The sequence below is a fragment of the Pipistrellus kuhlii genome, unplaced genomic scaffold (genome assembly GCF_014108245.1).
Source record: "Pipistrellus kuhlii isolate mPipKuh1 unplaced genomic scaffold, mPipKuh1.p scaffold_m20_p_1, whole genome shotgun sequence".
Classification (NCBI taxonomy): Eukaryota; Metazoa; Chordata; class Mammalia; order Chiroptera; family Vespertilionidae; genus Pipistrellus; species Pipistrellus kuhlii.
The window spans coordinates 642,275-659,257 of NW_023425404.1; the positions used below are offsets into that span (position 1 = coordinate 642,275).

The 16,983-nt window shown below is 47.7% G+C and overlaps 2 protein-coding genes across 4 annotated transcripts in view; one reads left to right on the plus strand and one right to left on the minus strand.

Moving 5' to 3' along the window:
• The window catches only part of NRDE2 (NRDE-2, necessary for RNA interference, domain containing), a 35,657-nt gene extending 33,654 nt beyond the window's left edge, over positions 1-2,003 (plus strand). For 2 of the 3 annotated variants that reach the window (XM_036428991.2, XM_045573027.1), the window contains exons 13-14: positions 1,111-1,182; positions 1,630-2,003. In XM_036428991.2, the coding sequence (XP_036284884.1) occupies positions 1,111-1,182; positions 1,630-1,755 (198 nt within the window). In that variant the 3' untranslated portion in view covers positions 1,756-2,003. Of the gene's footprint in view, positions 1-1,110; positions 1,183-1,629 lie in introns of those variants that run through there. The other variant, XR_006740066.1, reaches the window with a different exon arrangement.
• A 982-nt stretch (positions 2,004-2,985) lies between these two features.
• On the minus strand, positions 2,986-15,502 carry PSMC1 (proteasome 26S subunit, ATPase 1). Its single transcript, XM_036429128.2, has 11 exons — positions 15,439-15,502; positions 11,569-11,622; positions 10,875-10,971; positions 9,324-9,448; positions 8,388-8,573; positions 8,098-8,226; positions 7,191-7,287; positions 5,615-5,804; positions 5,037-5,188; positions 4,248-4,402; positions 2,986-3,309 (listed from the first exon to the last, which is right to left on the minus strand). Exons 1-11 carry the CDS (start codon positions 15,439-15,441, stop codon positions 3,175-3,177), a joined length of 1,323 nt encoding a protein of 440 aa, XP_036285021.1. The 5' UTR covers positions 15,442-15,502; the 3' UTR covers positions 2,986-3,174.
• Between the last annotated feature and the right edge of the window lie 1,481 nt (positions 15,503-16,983).

Consider the following 16,983-nt stretch of genomic DNA (forward strand, 5'->3'; position numbering starts at 1 on the left):
AAGTTTGTCAGTATTTTAGGAGAGGACATTGAAGTGCTTTGTAGGGGCAGCTCACACTGGCTCCTGGGGTGCGAGGCAGAGGTCTAGCCTCGGGACAGCTGAGGCTCACGCCAGGGTGGGAAGCAGGAGTGTCCAGCCGGGAGGCTCTGTGGAGGGACATAGGGAGGCTTGAACCTTTGATCACAGATGGTGGGTACAGCCCAAAGGTACAGTCTCAGTGATGGTGGGTGGTAACGTGAAAAAATGGAAGAGGAAGTGGGCACAGATTGGAGTCTCTAGAGGCCATTGCCAGGGTTTCCGGAAGGTTGGTCAGCAACCCTCACTGAGCCATGCCGGATGCCAAGCACCAGCCGCCTGGCAGAGACCTGGCGTCCCCTAGAAGGTTCTGGGAATGATTCTGGAGGAGGTGGGTGGGTGGATGCAGTCCAGAAACAGACTTCAGCTCCGTGAGCTTGGCCTGTGCCCACCACAGCTGCAGACGCCTGGCAGCCTGGGGCGCTTTCCGGTGGGCTGAGTGCATGGAGTGGCCGCCAAGCGACAGGTCCCTTCCTGGGAAGAGGGAGAGGCCCAGGGGGGGGGGGTGGGGGGGGGTGCTACCTGCAGCTCCGGCTCTCACAGTGGGCGTGGAGAGAGGGCATGTCTGAATTGAGACTAAGGATGTTATACTGTAGAGACCTGCCGACTGTCTACATACACCCTCTCGGACTGAAATGCCTGCCTGAAGCTTACGTTCAGTGTTACCCATTCAGCAGTCCGGGCTCTCTTTTCTCCGAGAGTTTTCAGAAAATGGCACGTGATAAAGCAGAGGTCTTCTCCGTGTAAAGCCATCAGCCTCACCACACACACAGGGCCTTGGGGGTCCCAGGCATTGTTAGGAATGAAAGGCTGCAGCCACAGGAGAAATGATGGCCGGCCAGAAGTGTGACCGGTCAGCACTCTGGGCCTGTTGCTGGAGGAATGGACCCCGCACAGCAGGGGCCCGATAGCTAGCGTCCCCTGGTATGTAGACACCCGGTAGCTGCTGTGCGGATGTCCTCATGGGTGGCTGCAGCCGAGGACCTTCAGCCTACCTGCTTCAATTCATTTTTGTGTCCCCTCCTCCCCCCTCAGGTTTCGTTAGGAAACAAGGACAGAAGCAAGGGTGTGTTCTACAAAGCACTTCAGAGTTGTCCTTGGGCAAAGGTAAGTTCTAAAGGCCACGGTATGTCCTGACACCCGAGGACCTTCCTGCCCCGTCAGTCCCCTTGTCCACCTGCCTGTCCCTGTCAGGGAGATGGGGCCCATCCAGGCCCCTCTGGGGAACTGCCCAGTGCAGCCTGAGCCGGTCTCTGCGTGGAGCTGGGGTTCAGGGGTGTTGCTGTGGGTTTCCTGGCATTCGCCCAGAGACAGCAGGCGTTGGGATCCATGGCCGACTGCCCTGCAGAGTCCAGTCAGACATGAGAAACCTGCCTGCCAACTGGTCCCACCTGGAGTTGACTCCTTCCCTCTGCCCTGAGGTCATGTCCTCTGATGTGCTGAGGCGCTGCCAAGGAGGCAGGACAGGAGGAGCTGGTGGGCTGTGGAGGGGTCTGAGGGCAGGCCTGCGGGACAGGGAGTGGCTGGTGACCGGGCGGTGGCTCTCTGCCCTAGGCCTTGTACATGGACGCCGTGGAGTACTTCCCCGACGAGATGCAGGAGATCCTGGACCTGATGACGGAGAAGGAGCTCCGAGTGCGCCTGCCCCTGGAGGAGCTGGAGCTGCTGCTGGAGGACTAGAACCGGGGATGGGCCCCGCCTCAGGGCTGTCCCTGCCCTGGGAGCCGGGGGAGCACGAAGTGGGACCAGGTGTGCGAGCATGCGTGCCAGCAAACCCATTTTTAAAGTTTTCTAGATAATTTGTGTCTGGTTATGTCTCATCTCCTGCACATTTTTTTGGATGTGCCAATGACAGAAGCCCTCGTTTTACATGTTATGTATGCGAATCTTGTGTTTACATGTACATAGAACAGGCCGTGGTAACCAAACCTAGTGTGCTTGGTGTGTGCGCGTTGTCCCGCTCCTCCTCTCCTAGCCAGCGCCACGGGTGAATGACCGCTCAGAGGCACCGTGGTGGTCCTTGCCAAGTCTTTTGGGTTTAGTCGTGATTAGAAAGGTGTGGTTACTCAACCCCTACACCTCCTCCCCCGGGACCGGTTAGGAGAGCAGATCTGCCCTGTCTTCAGATCAGGGCAGTATGCAGTCATTAAAACTGGGAGTTCCGGCCTGTATCAGGTGCACTTAGAAAGTCTGTTATTCCCTCAGCCTTCTTGGTGATGCCTCCAGCGTGGACCAGCCTGTTAAGAGATGTGGGCCCAGGCCCGCCCCAGCTCTGCCGAGTCAGCATCTGCTGACAGGACCCTGGGGACTCGTGTGCAGTGGGGAAAGCACTGCCCGAGGAGACAGTCCTGCTGAGGGGAGCCGGGCCGCAGCCTGCCAGCTTTCCAGCAGACCACCCCTGCCTGTGAGATGTGTCCTGTGTGCCAGCGCCGCTGAGGTAGGGCTGTTCTGTGAGGGCTGCCCAGCTGCTCTGGCTTTTTAAAGTCACAATCTCTAGAATCACGTAAGAAAAATTTATTTGGCCACTCATCCAGGAAAGCCAGAAAGACTAGAATTTTGGCTGAGGCCCTAGCAACAAAGGCTGTGTCCTGTGACTGTGGGTTCCCAGCACTTGGGGGTAGTGGGGTGTAGGAAAGAAGCATTGGTGCTGATAAGAGAAGCCTGCAAAGGTCAGGGGTGAAGACTCTCCTACCAGACCTGCCCTCCCTGTCCCTGGGTTCAGAAATCCCTGGCATGTGGCTATGGTCACGTCTTCCTCACTGGCTGCTGTGGTGCAGCCACCACCCGCCTGGGGTGTGATGCGAGGACACAGGTATTGAAGGCTGCACTCTGATCGCCCAGAACAAAAGCTTCCCTGACACCAAATCCACCTGCCGAGCGGTGGCATGGCTGCTCCAGACAGACGAGTGCTTGAGAAAGAGCTCGCTTTATTGGGAATGGAGCTGCACGTCGGCTCCTACACGTCGTGCTCAGAGGCACACAGCACACAGAATGGGTCGCTAACGAAGAGCAACTGGAAAAGGATCCTCTGGGCGACTTCCCACCACCCCCTCCCCGGGGCCGCACTCCTGGGCACGTCCTCGAAGGCAGCAGAGGCTCCTAGAGATAGAGCCCCTCGGGGGTGCCTTCCTGTTTTTTATACAAAACGTTTTCTTTCGATTTTTTGAAGTCTTCATTTGTTACTTTCATTCTGCGTTCCCTCAAGGCCATGAGACCAGCTTCTGTGCAGATTGCCTGTAAGAAAGAACGGGATGTTCGGAAAGTGAAATACTTTTATTTTTTATCCTAACAATTCAGAGAGCTGTTCTGAAGTAAGGTGGAAGACACTTGTTTTAGACACAAATTACTCAAATTTATTTAGGAAAAGATTAGATTCTTTAAAATGCGTTAAGCATTGTAATTGTTTTCTCAGAGGGGCTGAGGCGGCTTAGAATGCAGTAACTAAGGCAGAGGACTGGCCGGAAGTAAGGCTCAGGGGTCTAGCACTCGCTCAGGTGCTAACCAGCTGTGTGGGCGTGGCCTGGCAGGTCAGTGAGTTCTCACAGCCCCACTTTAAAGGGAGTAACATTTCTAAGTAATAGATTATTTATGCACAGAGATTTAGAGGCAACAGACAGCATATGACCATTTCATTTACTGACAGGCATAAGAGAACATTTAGTAGAGTGAGTTTTTAAGAATTACCTGTTACAAAACAAAATATAAACAATGAAATAATATAAATAATCCTAACATTGAAGTTCCTATTTGGTTATGGTTTAGCAGGAAAAAATATGTCCATAGAAAGATAAAGCAAACTGGTAAAATGGCAACATTTCATAAATCGAAGTAATGGGTGTTTACTATTGTTGCAACTGTTATGAAGGCTTAAATTATTTCAAAGTAAAAAAAGTTGGTGCAAAACCAAATTTCTGTTTTAAGAAGAGATTTTGCTTTCCAACTGAGACACTAATGTAGTCTATAGACACAGCGCAGGCAGCAGCATGAAAAGACCACGTCTCTATCCCACTCCTCCCCTCAATGTAACAGAAACCAGATCTTCCATAAAAAGCAGGATGTAGCATAGTCAGCACTGCCAGGCCTTATTCTAAATCCTGGTCACCTGGGAAGAACCATTCTAACTCATAAACGGATGTGACAAAACCAAGAGTTCCAGCCCGCACAGTTCTCACCTTGATGTCAGCACCAGAGAGGTCATCCTTGGCCATGATCAAGTCGTCCAGGGTCACGTCATCAGCCAGCGTCATTCTGCTCGTGTGGATCTGGAAGATGCGCTTCTTGGTCTTCTCATCCGGCAGGGGGAACTCGATCTTCCTGTCGATGCGGCCTGTAAGTACAGAGGCTTCAGCGCAGCTCTCGGCCCACTGAGCCGTGCCTGTCTCCTCCTGTGCAGGGTCAGTGTCCTTTGGAAGGAGGACATGGTCATACACTGCCTGTTTCCTCTAAATTTCCATGTATAAATCTTAAAAGGTGAACACTCACCATTCTAGTTTGTAAGTTCTATGTCTGAATTCACTTATTTTCTCTGCTACCTCCAGCAACACATCAAAGGAATGGTTTCTGAACAGCACAGATAGTGCAAAAGGACAGATCAGTCCAGTTAAAAAAGTTACGAAGAGAGTAAACAAATTAGCTACCACTTTTACTGCTAAATGAATATAAAAACTGGACCTAAACTATTATATGAATTACTTCATTTCTTTAGGAAAAAAGTCTTTGAGGCTTAAAAGGGAGTATCTGGGAAAGAAAAGATTACATAACATCAAAATTCAAAGAGCCACGCTGCACAGCCTGTATTATGTTCTTATCTATAACCTCAAGGTTATTCAAATTTCAGTACAATGTTGCCTTTACATGTATCATTTTATAATCTCATTAGCTCCCCAAACAACGCTTATGAAACACAAATACACATAAATTATGACAGCTATTCTCCACAATGAAGCAAAAGCAAATGTGACCTGGTCTGATTAGTGCTGGATCCAGAGTTTCTATTCGGTTTGTGGCCATGATGACTTTCACGTCTCCCCTTGAATCAAATCCATCCAACTGGTTCAGCAGCTCCAACATTGTTCGCTGAATTTCTCTCTCACCACCGGAGTTGGAGTCATATCTTTGGAAAAGAAGGAGAAGGAATGAAGACCCAAATGATCTCCTGCTAAAGGGAAATTACAGCAAAACACCTCAACACTCTTGTCAACCCAATAGCCAGCTTACATATCTCATTATTTTCTTCGTAGCAGTTTTCATTGCCAAAGTTTTATCTCCCAAGTTTGGTGTCCCCCAACCTGAGTGCTCCTTGAGGCCAGAGACTTGTGGTCATGGCTGTGACCTGAGTCTAGATGGAGCCCGGCTCAGAGCAGATGCTCAGGATGCGGTTATTGACCGACCAATCTTCAGGTTCACAACCACCCAGCATCAGGGAGAGCCAGAGTAGGAACTGGCAAACACTGAGGCCACACAGGAGCACCCAATGGTCACTCAGAGAAGAGCTCCATTTTCCCTCTTAAGTTTACAAAATGGGTAAAAGAAAGTCTACCTTTTTGTCCCAATGGCATCAATTTCATCAATAAACACGATGGATGGTGCATGTTCTTCAGCAACTCGAAACAATTCCCGAACGAGCTTGGGCCCATCGCCTAGGTACTTCTGAATAAGTTCAGAGCCAACCACTCTCAAGAAAGTGGCTGAGGTTTGGTTTGCTACTGCTTTAGCCAATAAGGTTTTACCTATTTTATATTGAAAAAGATAAAGGGGGTAAATCCTCAGAAACTCTGTCATTACCAATTAAATGGATATTAAATATGGATGGATTCCTATGATGAAAAGGCATGCCACCCTCTTGGGTACATGGTTTTAAGTCAATCAAATGACCTTCTTCCTTTGTAATTTATATAGAAATGAAATGCTAAGTCCTGGACTGCACAACTTACACAAGTCAATTATATATATACTATTAATAGATGCCCAATGCACAGGTAGGGTTCCTAGGCCTGGCTGGCGATCAGGACTGATGGGGCCTTCTGGCTGCTGGCCAAGGTTTTGTTTTGCACCACCCCCAGTGGTCAGCGCACATCATAGCGAGTAATCAAACTCCAGAGGGGACACTTTTCATATTAGCCTTTTATATATATAGACTAGAGGCCTAGTGTACAAACTGTACACTGGTGGATTGGGCAGAACCTGGATCTCTGACATCCCGAGGGGTCCTGGATTGCGAGAGGACACAGACCAGGCTGAGGGACCCACAGTGGAAGATTGGGCCGGGGAGGGCTCCAGGATGCGTCCATTCCATCTTGTCCCATTGTGATGGGCTGGACCCCAGTAGCAAGCTAACCTACTGGTCAGAACGTCTGCCCCCTGGTGGTCAGTATGCATCATGCACACTGCAGTTGGACACAGCATATTAGGCTTTTATTATATAGGGTTTTTTTTTTTGGTCTTTTTTTTTAACCTTCATGCATTTATTCATCCCAATATGAATACTTAGTGTCAGTGGACCAGGAAAATGAACCTAATCTGAACAGCACAGGGTAGGTTTTAAATCATGACTCTCTGCCATGGCTCTGATGCATGATCATACTCCAGACAACACAATGGAATCTTCAGGGAGGGGCCCAGACACCAGTGTTTTTAAAGCTCCCAAGGTGATTACAATGCACAGCCAAGGTGAAGCACTGTTTTGTTCACTTTTCTTACAACCTCTTTTCAAAAGACTAATTACTTTTATAAATTTTTGAAGGAATTACATTTTTATAGCATCTACATCTAGTGTGTTTGAGTGTAGGAGTTTTTGGGAACTAAATACATCACACTGAGCAGGCATTTTTGAAAGGAGTGCCTACTGGTTTATTGTTGCAGTTCCTACAATTCTTTTTAACACACTGACTCTGTGCAGGCTACAATTTCAAGTCCTCCGTTTCTTAGTGCATCTGTTATACAGATAAACACACTTTCTAATGCAATAGGTGTTTTTCCATAGAAGCTGCTCATCCCAAAATTCCAAAATATTGCTTAGAACACCCTGTGGTATCTCCACTCAACAGGTTTTGTAACTAACGCTGCTCCTCAGGTTGCACTGAGTGCCTGAAGTGACCAACCCACAGCACACATACCTGTGCCAGGTGGCCCATAGAGAATGACCCCCTTCGGGGGCTTTATCCCCATCTCTTCGTAATACTCAGGATGAGTGAGAGGAAGCTCCACGGATTCCTATAGGAAACAAACACTACGTAAAAGCGAAAAGCTTTCTTACTGAAATCACCACCATATTCATGAACTGGCGTCACAAGCATCTCACTTTCAACAAAAAATAAGCTAAACTTTCCATTACTCTTGTTGGAGATAACGTGCTGATGTCACTAGTGGCAAGGACACACTGAGACACCTGTCCTACTGGAGCTCCCAGCACCCATCCCCTCTCTTCCCAATGGCACCTGATTTCCCCTTCACTTCTTTGTAGAAGTCAGCCTTGAATAACATCTAAAACTTCCTCAGCAAATGGAACTTAAAATTCACAGATAAGAATGGGCAAGGCTTTCTGATTGCTGTTACCGCCTGTCGAGAGGTCACCAGGGAGATCTGTGACAGCTCTGAGGGACTCCTCTACAGATGAAAGAACCTGCCAAGGACTGGCCCACAGCCATCCCCATGGGCTCTCCCCCAACCCCACGACCAGGGCAGGGAATATGTTCCAGACCCCACCACTGTGTAAGTGTGTGCCACTCACCCTCCCCCACACATCACTGGCTGAAGTAAACACAATGGGGCCATTATATACCCACATAGAGAATCATTAAACATTACATGTAAAAAGTATTAAGCTGCAGCTGCTGCAAGAACTACCACAGAATTAGTTACTTCTATTACTTCAGTATTCAGAAATATAAAACACCACAGCTGGTAAGCTCTGAGTCAGTTATTGGTCTGATCAATAAAGAAAACAAAACATGCAAAACAACTCCAAGTATCCTAAACGAGAAACCAGAAGTCTGAAGACCCAGCGCTGGCTCCTGGCCGTACCTTAATTTCCTGGATTTGGTTGTCCAGCCCCCCAATGTCGGCATAGGTCTCCTGCGGGGCCTTTTCCACCTTCATCACCGTGACCAAGGGGTCCGTGTCGTCCATTAGCACCCCTATCACAGCATGCACCTAACAGGGAACAGCACGCTTCAATACAGGGTGTGAGGCTCACACATTCATTACAGCCAAGCAATGCTGATCACAGAATTTGATTGTGGAAGATGTAATTACATGGGACGGGTGGGCAGATCTAAGAGGAAGGAGAGAGCTTTCACTGAGACTCCACTCACCTTGTGGTTGAGCAGGACGGAGCAGCCTGGCTCCAGCAAGTCCTTGTCCACAAAGGAGAGAATGCTGACGTAGTGTTCCGAGCCCACAGATGTAGACACGATGGCGTGATTGTCATCGATGATCTCTTCCAAGGTCCCCACTGACATTGGGGTCCCCCTCAGGTCATCCACCTTTGATCTTTCCTCCTGTGGAAGAGTGTGCCAAGAAGAAAAAGTAGTTTAGTTGAGAGTTCACTAGATTTAAAAAGCAGTTGGTACATTTACTTACTAGATGCCGATTACACAGATTTGTGCCCTCTCACAATCTGGGACCCCTCGGGGACATCAGAGAGCTTGTTTTGGCCTGATCCCACAGGCCAGGCCCGGGGACCCCACCGGAACAAGAATGTGTGTACCAGGCTGGTTTTGGCCCAATCCCCATAGGCTGAGGGACCCTCCTCCCTCCTCTCTAGGTCAGGGGTGCGGATGAAGCAGATTGGGGGCCGACACTGTCCCAGCAGCAATCTAACTCATGGCTGATTCCACGAGGAATCAGGCTCCCTCCTCTACTGCTTGGAGTGTCTGCCCCCTGATGGTGATTGTGCATCATAGCTACCGGTCAGACGGTTGCTTAAGCTTTTATATATATAGATTACTTTGTTAATCCTCACTCGAGGATATTTTTCCCATTGATTGGAGGGGGGGCAGGCAGGGAGGATGGAGAAACATGAATGAGTCACATCGATTGGTACAGACTCTTAACTATGAGCCAACAGTCTAACCACTGAACTACACTGGCCAGGGTGCAGTTGGTGTTTTTAAAAGGCAGCTAATAATGAATCATTATAAAAGCCTAAAAGATTCCACTACTTGAATTTCATTTATCCACGGATAGTTTTAGGGCTTAAACAGAATTTAATTTGTAAAAATGAAAGCTACAGTAATTTCTCAATTTACCTCTTGCTTTTCTTCTAAAGGCTTCATTTGTTCCTGATTTCTAATGAATTCTTCCTCCATGAGAAGATAGTCTTTAATTCTTTCTAACTTCAATAATTTTAACCGGCACTGAGTGTGAGGTGTCACTGTAATTTAAAAAAATAAAGTCTTATTACACTTGAAGCTTAAAGTTAGCAATTGTTTACTCTCTTTTTTTTTTTAAATTGTTGACACTATTACAGATGTCCTCATTTCCCATCTTTGCCCACCTCCACCCAGCCTTCCCCCTCAGTTTATTCTTGAGAGAGAGAGAGAGAGAGAGAGAGAGAGAGAGAGAGAGGGAGAGACTAAGTTCACTTTAGTTGTACAGACTCTGAAAAGTTAACCCTTTGCACTCCGAACCATTCTGGACATTGGCTACCAGCTACTCAATGCTAAAGGCGGAAACGTGCGTTGAATTAACTCAATTCCCCGTAATCACTAATTAACTGCAATGTCCCCTGAGAGGGGACATCCGAGTAATATGCTAGAATTCCGATGTCCCCTGAGAGGGGACAGCGGAGTGCAAAGGGTTAAGTTTGGTGACCCTAATTAAGCAGGTGCCTAAATGCAAAGGGGACAGGGATTTTGGCAGTTATAGGCAAGCCTGTAAAAATGGGGATGAGCACTGACCAATCAGCTAATACTGAATGAAATCACTAAGTGAACTGTGTGTGTACATAAGTCATAGATGCGGAAGGTAAGTTTGCTTTGGCTTAGTTTCTCAGTGCTAATGGTGCACATGCTGTGCAGACCGTCCATAGTGTTGCACACTAATGTATCACACCCTCCCGTTGTAGGGTTGTGAAATACTAGTGTTAACATGCGCTAAATATTTTCCCCACACACTCTTTTGTGCTGTTTCTCTTGGTTTCACTAGTTCTTAATATTTATATAAATAAACCTTTTATTTTGTGGTGTCGGGTTTCCTGACTTCTTCAAAAGATCTCTCCTCCCCTAAGATTTATTCTTGGAATTTTCATTTATTTATTTGTTTCATATGTATACCTATAATCCATCTGGCAAAAAGCAAGGGATCTATTTCTTTCAATAGCCAATAAATAACCCAGTATCTTTCCACAGAACTAAAATATCACCTTCACCATATATTAATTATCCATGTATCCTGACTTTCTATGCTTTTCTGGTGACCTGATAATCTATTCTTTATCAATAACATATTGATTCATTACAGCAGGCACATTTTTTACTCTTACTCCTTAACACAGGGCATTCCTTCGCTTCATAAAGTAAATGTGTTTCCAAGTTCCTCAAGCTCAGCCTGAGTTTTCTACTCTAAAGCTACTTTTAAATAGATTAGAGGAACTGGTTAAAGATTCCTAAAGTGAGATAGTCATATAACTGTTAAACCCAAAATACAGCTTTTATTCCAACCTAGAGGCATGCCGTGCACAAGAGTTAGAATCCAGTCCCGGAGCTGGAGCTTCAGCCACGCCCGTTTCCTGTCTGAGCTACACACACAGTCCATTCCCCTGGGCTGGGAAAGGCAGCAAGGAAGAGCCGTGTCCTTACCCAGTGGCAGTTTGCTGGCAGCATCTGGTCCCTTTGTTTTCTTCTTCTTTTTCCCCACTCTCGTTGGTACAGGAGGTTCATATTTCTTCTTCTTGTCCTCGAGTTTTCAGAACAGCAGGGGGAAAAGAGTCACACAAATCATATTAAAACACAAACATTTCTGAAGAATCATTGTCTATTTCCAGGTGATATAATTTTCCTTATCTTTTAGGATACTATTAAAAACTGTTCTTTAAAAAAAATACTCTAGGTTTTATATCTCTGCAGTTTTAATACGTGAATGTAATTGGTCTTTCTTTTTATAACACACAATGATAGATTATTCAATAAGGAATAGAAGTTAGAATTCAGAGTTACATTCCAAAAGTTTGAGGTGATATAACTTGAGACAATTCTTCACATCTCAGGAAATTAAACACTAAAATTAGAAGCAATTTATTTTAACACTCCTCTAATGTGTAAGTTACTTTTACACATTTAAAAGTCATTAATTCATAAATACATTTGTGACAGGTTGATAACCTTTCCAAAAACATGTAAAGGGTTCAGTATCTGTAGGCCAGGCTGGGCTAAATAACTACAAGATTATTTATTTTGCGTTTTAAGATTGGTGAATCCCCAAAGAACGCAGCTGAGACCTATGACAGTTCCCACTAGTTGTTCACATCACAAACATATCTGGCTGCACATTTACCTTGTCATCCTTCTTGCCACCTCCAGGACCATGACCGCCACTCTGACTTTGACCCTGGGGGTGTGGGAAGAGATATAAATTCAGAACATGATTTCAAAAGAACACCTTTCTTCTTTTCCTATAGTTCTAAGACACTGGCAGCACTTCCCCCCTCATTTAACATTTCTGAATTAGAGATACACTTGCAGTCAATGAGCACATTTGGCATGGCACAATTTATTTTTCCAAAAAGCTGTTAGCACAATGGTACGCCTTTAACTGATTGCATAAATCAAGGAGAATTCCATCAACAGACATAATTAATTTATCATAATGAGGCTAAGATTCTGGCCACCCTTCTTGAGGGGAAGGTATAGAGTTTGGTACAGAGTTCTTTAATACAGAACTACCACCAAGAGTGTGTTTTGTGAAATTAGGCCATGAAAACTAAATCATTTTCCCTTTTCAACAATCACAGAGGCCCGTTGCACGAAGATTCATGCAATAGGTTGCTGGGACTGGTTTTCCTCTGGCACCTGGGGCTCAGGCCTTCGCTCTGGCTTACACTCCAGAACTCCTGCTCCTATAGTTCCCCCGGCCCCCCGTCCTACCCCTCATATGTTCTTCCTCACAGATGTTCTGTCCCCCCTGGCTGCTCCGAGCCTGCATGAGTGCTGTCCAGAGGCCCTGAGCAGCTGGGGGGCGAGGCCGTGGCCATCTTTGTTGGATTAATTTGCATACTTGCTCCTAAATGGCTGGTGGACGTCACAAAGTAACAGACAATTTGCATATTTCTTTTATTAGTGTAAATTATTAATTACACTTATTAATATTAACACCAGATCCAGGAGACTTCCTTTTAATAGCAGCTTACACACCTATCACCCCTAAAGCCAGAAAAGCTAAAGCAACTTAAGGTATCAAGAACTTAAGTGTTTTAATAAGCTTCAGTGGGATTTCTGATTTTAAAAGATCCTTCAGCCGAAACTGGTTTGGCTCAGTGGATAGAGCGTCGGCCTGTAAATTGAAAGGTCCCAGGTTCGATTCTGGTCAAGGGCATGTACCTTGGTTGCAGGCACATCCTCAGTGGGGGGTGTGCAGGAGGCAGCTGATCAATGTTTCTCTCTCATCAATGTTTCTAACTCTCTATCCTTCTCCCTTTCTGTAAAAAAATCAATAAAATATATTTAAATAAATAAATAAATAAATAAAAGATCCTTCAGTTACAAGACAATGCATAACAAAAAGCAATGTCTCAGAAAAGACTGCATTTTAAACAAGTACTAGTGAACTTACTTAACTGGGGGTCCACTGCCTCAATCCCCTCAAATCACTTCTACATTGGAATCTAAATTCACTGCCAGCTTCACTATCAAACAAAACTACCATATCATGGGTTACCCAAAGGAATTAAAGTCCAATATATATCCCACGTGCAGCCTTTTTAAAACTCTCTGCTTTATTCCGAAGAAGGTAACTAGGGCTCTGAGAAATTTTGGGAAACAGCTATACTGCCACAGGCTGTCCAAATGATAGTCTTTAACAATCACTTTTAAGGAAATCTGCTATTGGCTGGGGCAGCTCATGTGTGTGGGGTCCTTACTATGTGCCCGTCTGTACAGACGTTTTCCTTCACTAACTCAATTCCACACAATCCTCCAGGCAGGGTCATTATTCCCCCTCTTTAGATGAGGAACTACAACAAGCCTAACAACATGGAATTAGATGCATCCGGGCTTGAATTCTGACTCCATCACTAATAGGCTTATGACCTCAGGTAAGTCAGGTCACCTACCAGACAGAGCCTTGGGGTCCTTAACGGGAAAGCCTGGATGATCCTAGCTCCTGTTGCTGAAAATGAGGTAACGTAATAAACCACCGAGTATTTACGTGATTCAGGAACTACTAACCAATACAGTATTGGTGAGACAGAAATGCCAGGGTCAGCATTTTAATTGTTGGTCTGGTCACAAATCCGGACACTGAACTCCATCCGCTCCAGCTCACTCTCCCCCGTCTATTAGCCCTTATCTCTGTCTCCGTCCAGGTCACTGTGTCTTATTTGGACTCAGCCTCTCCACTGAGACTCCCGCCTCCAGTTTCTCCCCTCCCCTATCCACCCACGACCTTTGAAAACCATCAGCTGATCCTTTAATTCTTAAACACCTGCAGCTCTCCCTAGCACTTCAGTGTTTCCCAAACTTCTCTCATGATGAGCATCACCTGATGGAGTTGTTAAAATAGATTCTTGAATCCCAACTATGAAGTGCTAACCTAGAATTTTTGGGAACATATAGGTAAAATTGTATACTTAACTTAGTGCTCTGTCTTAGAGCACTAGTTAGTTGGGATTCAGGAATCTATATTTTAACAACTCCACCAGGTGATTCTCATCATGAGAGAAGTTTGGGAAACACTGACTTAAGGAGTAGCATCCAACTCTTCAGCTTAGCATGCTGGGCCCTTGACAAAGCGGCTGCAGGTGCCTCTACTTTCAGATAAACTTTCCAGGTTCCTCGACCTTCCTCATGATGCTGCCGGTCCGGCCCCAGCAGAGGACGCTTTCCTGAACAGATCCCACACTTCTTCACGCCGGGGGCATTTCACATGATGGGACTCAGTAAAAAGATACACTATATGCCAAGCCATGCGCTGAAGGCCTCAGGGTATCACCTCAATTCTCACAGACACCATGAGCTTGCACTACCATCCCCTCGAATGGACACACAAAACCACCGAGGCCCAGAGAAGTAGCACATATTGCTACAATGTCAGAGTTGTAGCCGGGAACCGCACTCGGGTCCACAGTATCCGTGTGTGTCTCCACCACATGGACCACTGGGCCAGCACAGAAGGGGCTCCAGGAGAGCCGGGCAGGGTTCCTGCTCTAGCACAGCCACTTCCGGTGTCGGTTTCCTCCCAGGTAAAGTCAGGATAAGAATTGCCTCAAGGGACGGTTTTGAGGAAGAGGAGGAAATGCTGGGTAAGTAGCTGGCATTCGCTTCGACAGCACCCCAAGTCCTAGAAGCCCTGCGAGGCTCAGTGGGCCGCCTTCGTGCTGTTCAGACGCAGGCTGCACAGTCCCGCCTCCGGCCCTTCGCACTTGCTGTCCCTGCTCCCGGGCCGCGTCCCCCTCTGTGCACAGGCTCCTCTCCCGCTTCATTGAGCTCTAAGCTCAACCCTCATCCCCGGAGGTCCCTCCCCACCCCAGGCTGCCCTATCAAACGGCCATGTAACCACGGCCACTCCACGAACCCTCTCTATCCCGCTCTCTGGCTTCACCTACGTACATCTTTCTCTCGGTTCGGCTGCCTTTCCTAGAAAGGAAGCCCCACGAAGGCAGAGAAGGTCCATCACGCTCAACCCCTCCATCCCAAGCGCCTAGAAGAGAGCCTCGTCCGCGCCCCAAAAGTGCAGGTGCTCCATAAACATTTGCTAAGGGAATTGGGTGTTTTGCTAAGAACGCACCCCGGGGCCTTTCCCTCCGGCTTCCACCCGCCCTACAATTGTCAGCCTTCAAATGCCCCGCTCGGAGCGGCCTTCCACGGCCCCGCTCGGCGGCACCGAAGCCCTCCCTTCCGCAGGGCGAACATCCCGCCGGCTGAGCGGCTCAAAACCCCTCATCCCAGGTGCTGAAGGAGGCTCCCGGCCGGTCAGCAGAGCCCCAGAGCCGGGCGGCCGGGCCCGCCTCGCCCCGCCGTCCTCCTGGTCCTCCTGGGGGACCCTTCGCGCCGAGCCGCGGCCCCAGCTCCCCGAGCCCGGCCCGCAGGTCGGCACGACCCGCGGGCACCCGGGCACCGCCGCCCGGAGCCTCCATCCCCCAAGGAGATCGGGCCGGCCGCTCGGACCCCGTCACATCACGACCACCATCCAAAAGCCTTAGTCACTCACCATCTTGCCTCGGCCGCAGAAGCTGCCGCCGCCGCCGCTGCCGGAAGTGCACTCGCATGGCTGGCGTCAGAAACGGAAGTTGCCCGGGGCGCTACGGAGGCCCGCAGGAGCCAAACCTCGCGGGATGCAGTCGCGCGCCGAGGCTTAGCGCGGGAGGGTTGGGGCCGCGGTATCTTATAACGCGTGAACCTTATAGTTTACTTGGGGAAAAAAAAGTCTGAATCGCAGTTTAAAGGCTGTCTCAACCACTGGAAAGAATAGCCTCGACTGTCAGAGAACCAAGATTAATTGGGAGACTATAAATTATTTCAAACGTGCAAAAACCATAAGCGGGAAGAACTTTTCCTTTACTGCTCCAAGAACTGGACGGGCATCCGGAACTGCGAGGTTGACGTATGCTTTTGCATCAACATTTAAGTTATTGTTTGGCCTCTGGCATTAACCCGAATCACCTGAGAATATGTTTTTGTCTGGTGAATAACCTAAATCTTTTTTTTTTTTTTTTCCTTTCGGATGATTTGTGTCTTGCGATGACGCCAATAAAGTCCTCATCTTGCACCTCGTTGGTTAGGTTCGCATTCCCACCAGGACATCGGGAAGACGGCCAGCATCCCTTTGGCTGTCCGTGGGTCTCCTCTGCTTGGTGATCCAGGAGGAATGAATGAATGAATTGTGGCCAGTTTTCCTGGTGGCCGGTGGGCACGTGCAGTACACGCACTCACCAGCAGAGGGAGCCACAGCCAAATACTGCGCCGTGGTCCTATTTAAGTTCCTGTGGAGCTGGTCCCTGCCTGCTCCTCGCTCCCAAATGGCTTTGACACTCTTTGCTCATCCACCTCCTGGACCAATGCTTCTCTCATAGATGTTTCTAACTCTCTCTCCCTCTCCCTTCCTCTGTAAAAACTCATTAAAATATTTAAAAAACAAAACAAAAAAAAAACTAAACATCATTACCCAGGGGTGTCAGCCCTACCCAGCCAGCACCAGCAGTGGGATTAGAAGCTATTTTCAGCCGAAACCAGTTTGGCTCAGTGGTAGAGCGTCGGTCTGAGGACTGAAAGGTCCCAGGTTCGATTCCGATCAAAGGCATGTACATTGGTTGCGGGCACATCCCCGGTAGGGGGTGTGCAGGAGGCAGCTGGTCGATGTTTCTCTCTCATTGACGTTTCTAGCTCTCTATCTCTCTCTTTTCCTCTCTGTAAAAAATCAATAAAATAAAAATTTTTTAAAAGGAGCTGCTTTCAGACAGCTGAGCAGGTGGAGGTGGGCAGATCCGCCCAACCAGAGGAGCCCTCCCGGTTCCCTGTCCTCCAGCTCTGTGAGAGTGCATTTCTCAGAGTGTGTGGCCATTGCTCCAGCAGCTTCAGGAAACTGATACACAGTAAGCTGCCCAAGGCTGCACAGCTGAGAAGCAGAACTCCTGAGATTCCAAAGCAGATTCCGACCCCAGAGCCATTCCTCTTCTATTGAATGAGTCAGTTGTGTGAATTAGTGCCTGGAACACGGAGAGAGCGGAAAAAGGTGCTATTGTTGTTACTGTTGTTA

Coding starts and splice junctions, on each gene's coding strand:
- PSMC1 (XM_036429128.2), bottom strand. Junction 7,288..8,097: donor ACCAAATCCAGGAAATTAAG/GTACGGCCAGGA, acceptor TGTTTCCTATAG/GAATCCGTGGAGCTTCCTCT. Junction 5,189..5,614: donor GATGCCATTGGGACAAAAAG/GTAGACTTTCTT, acceptor TCTTTTCCAAAG/ATATGACTCCAACTCCGGTG.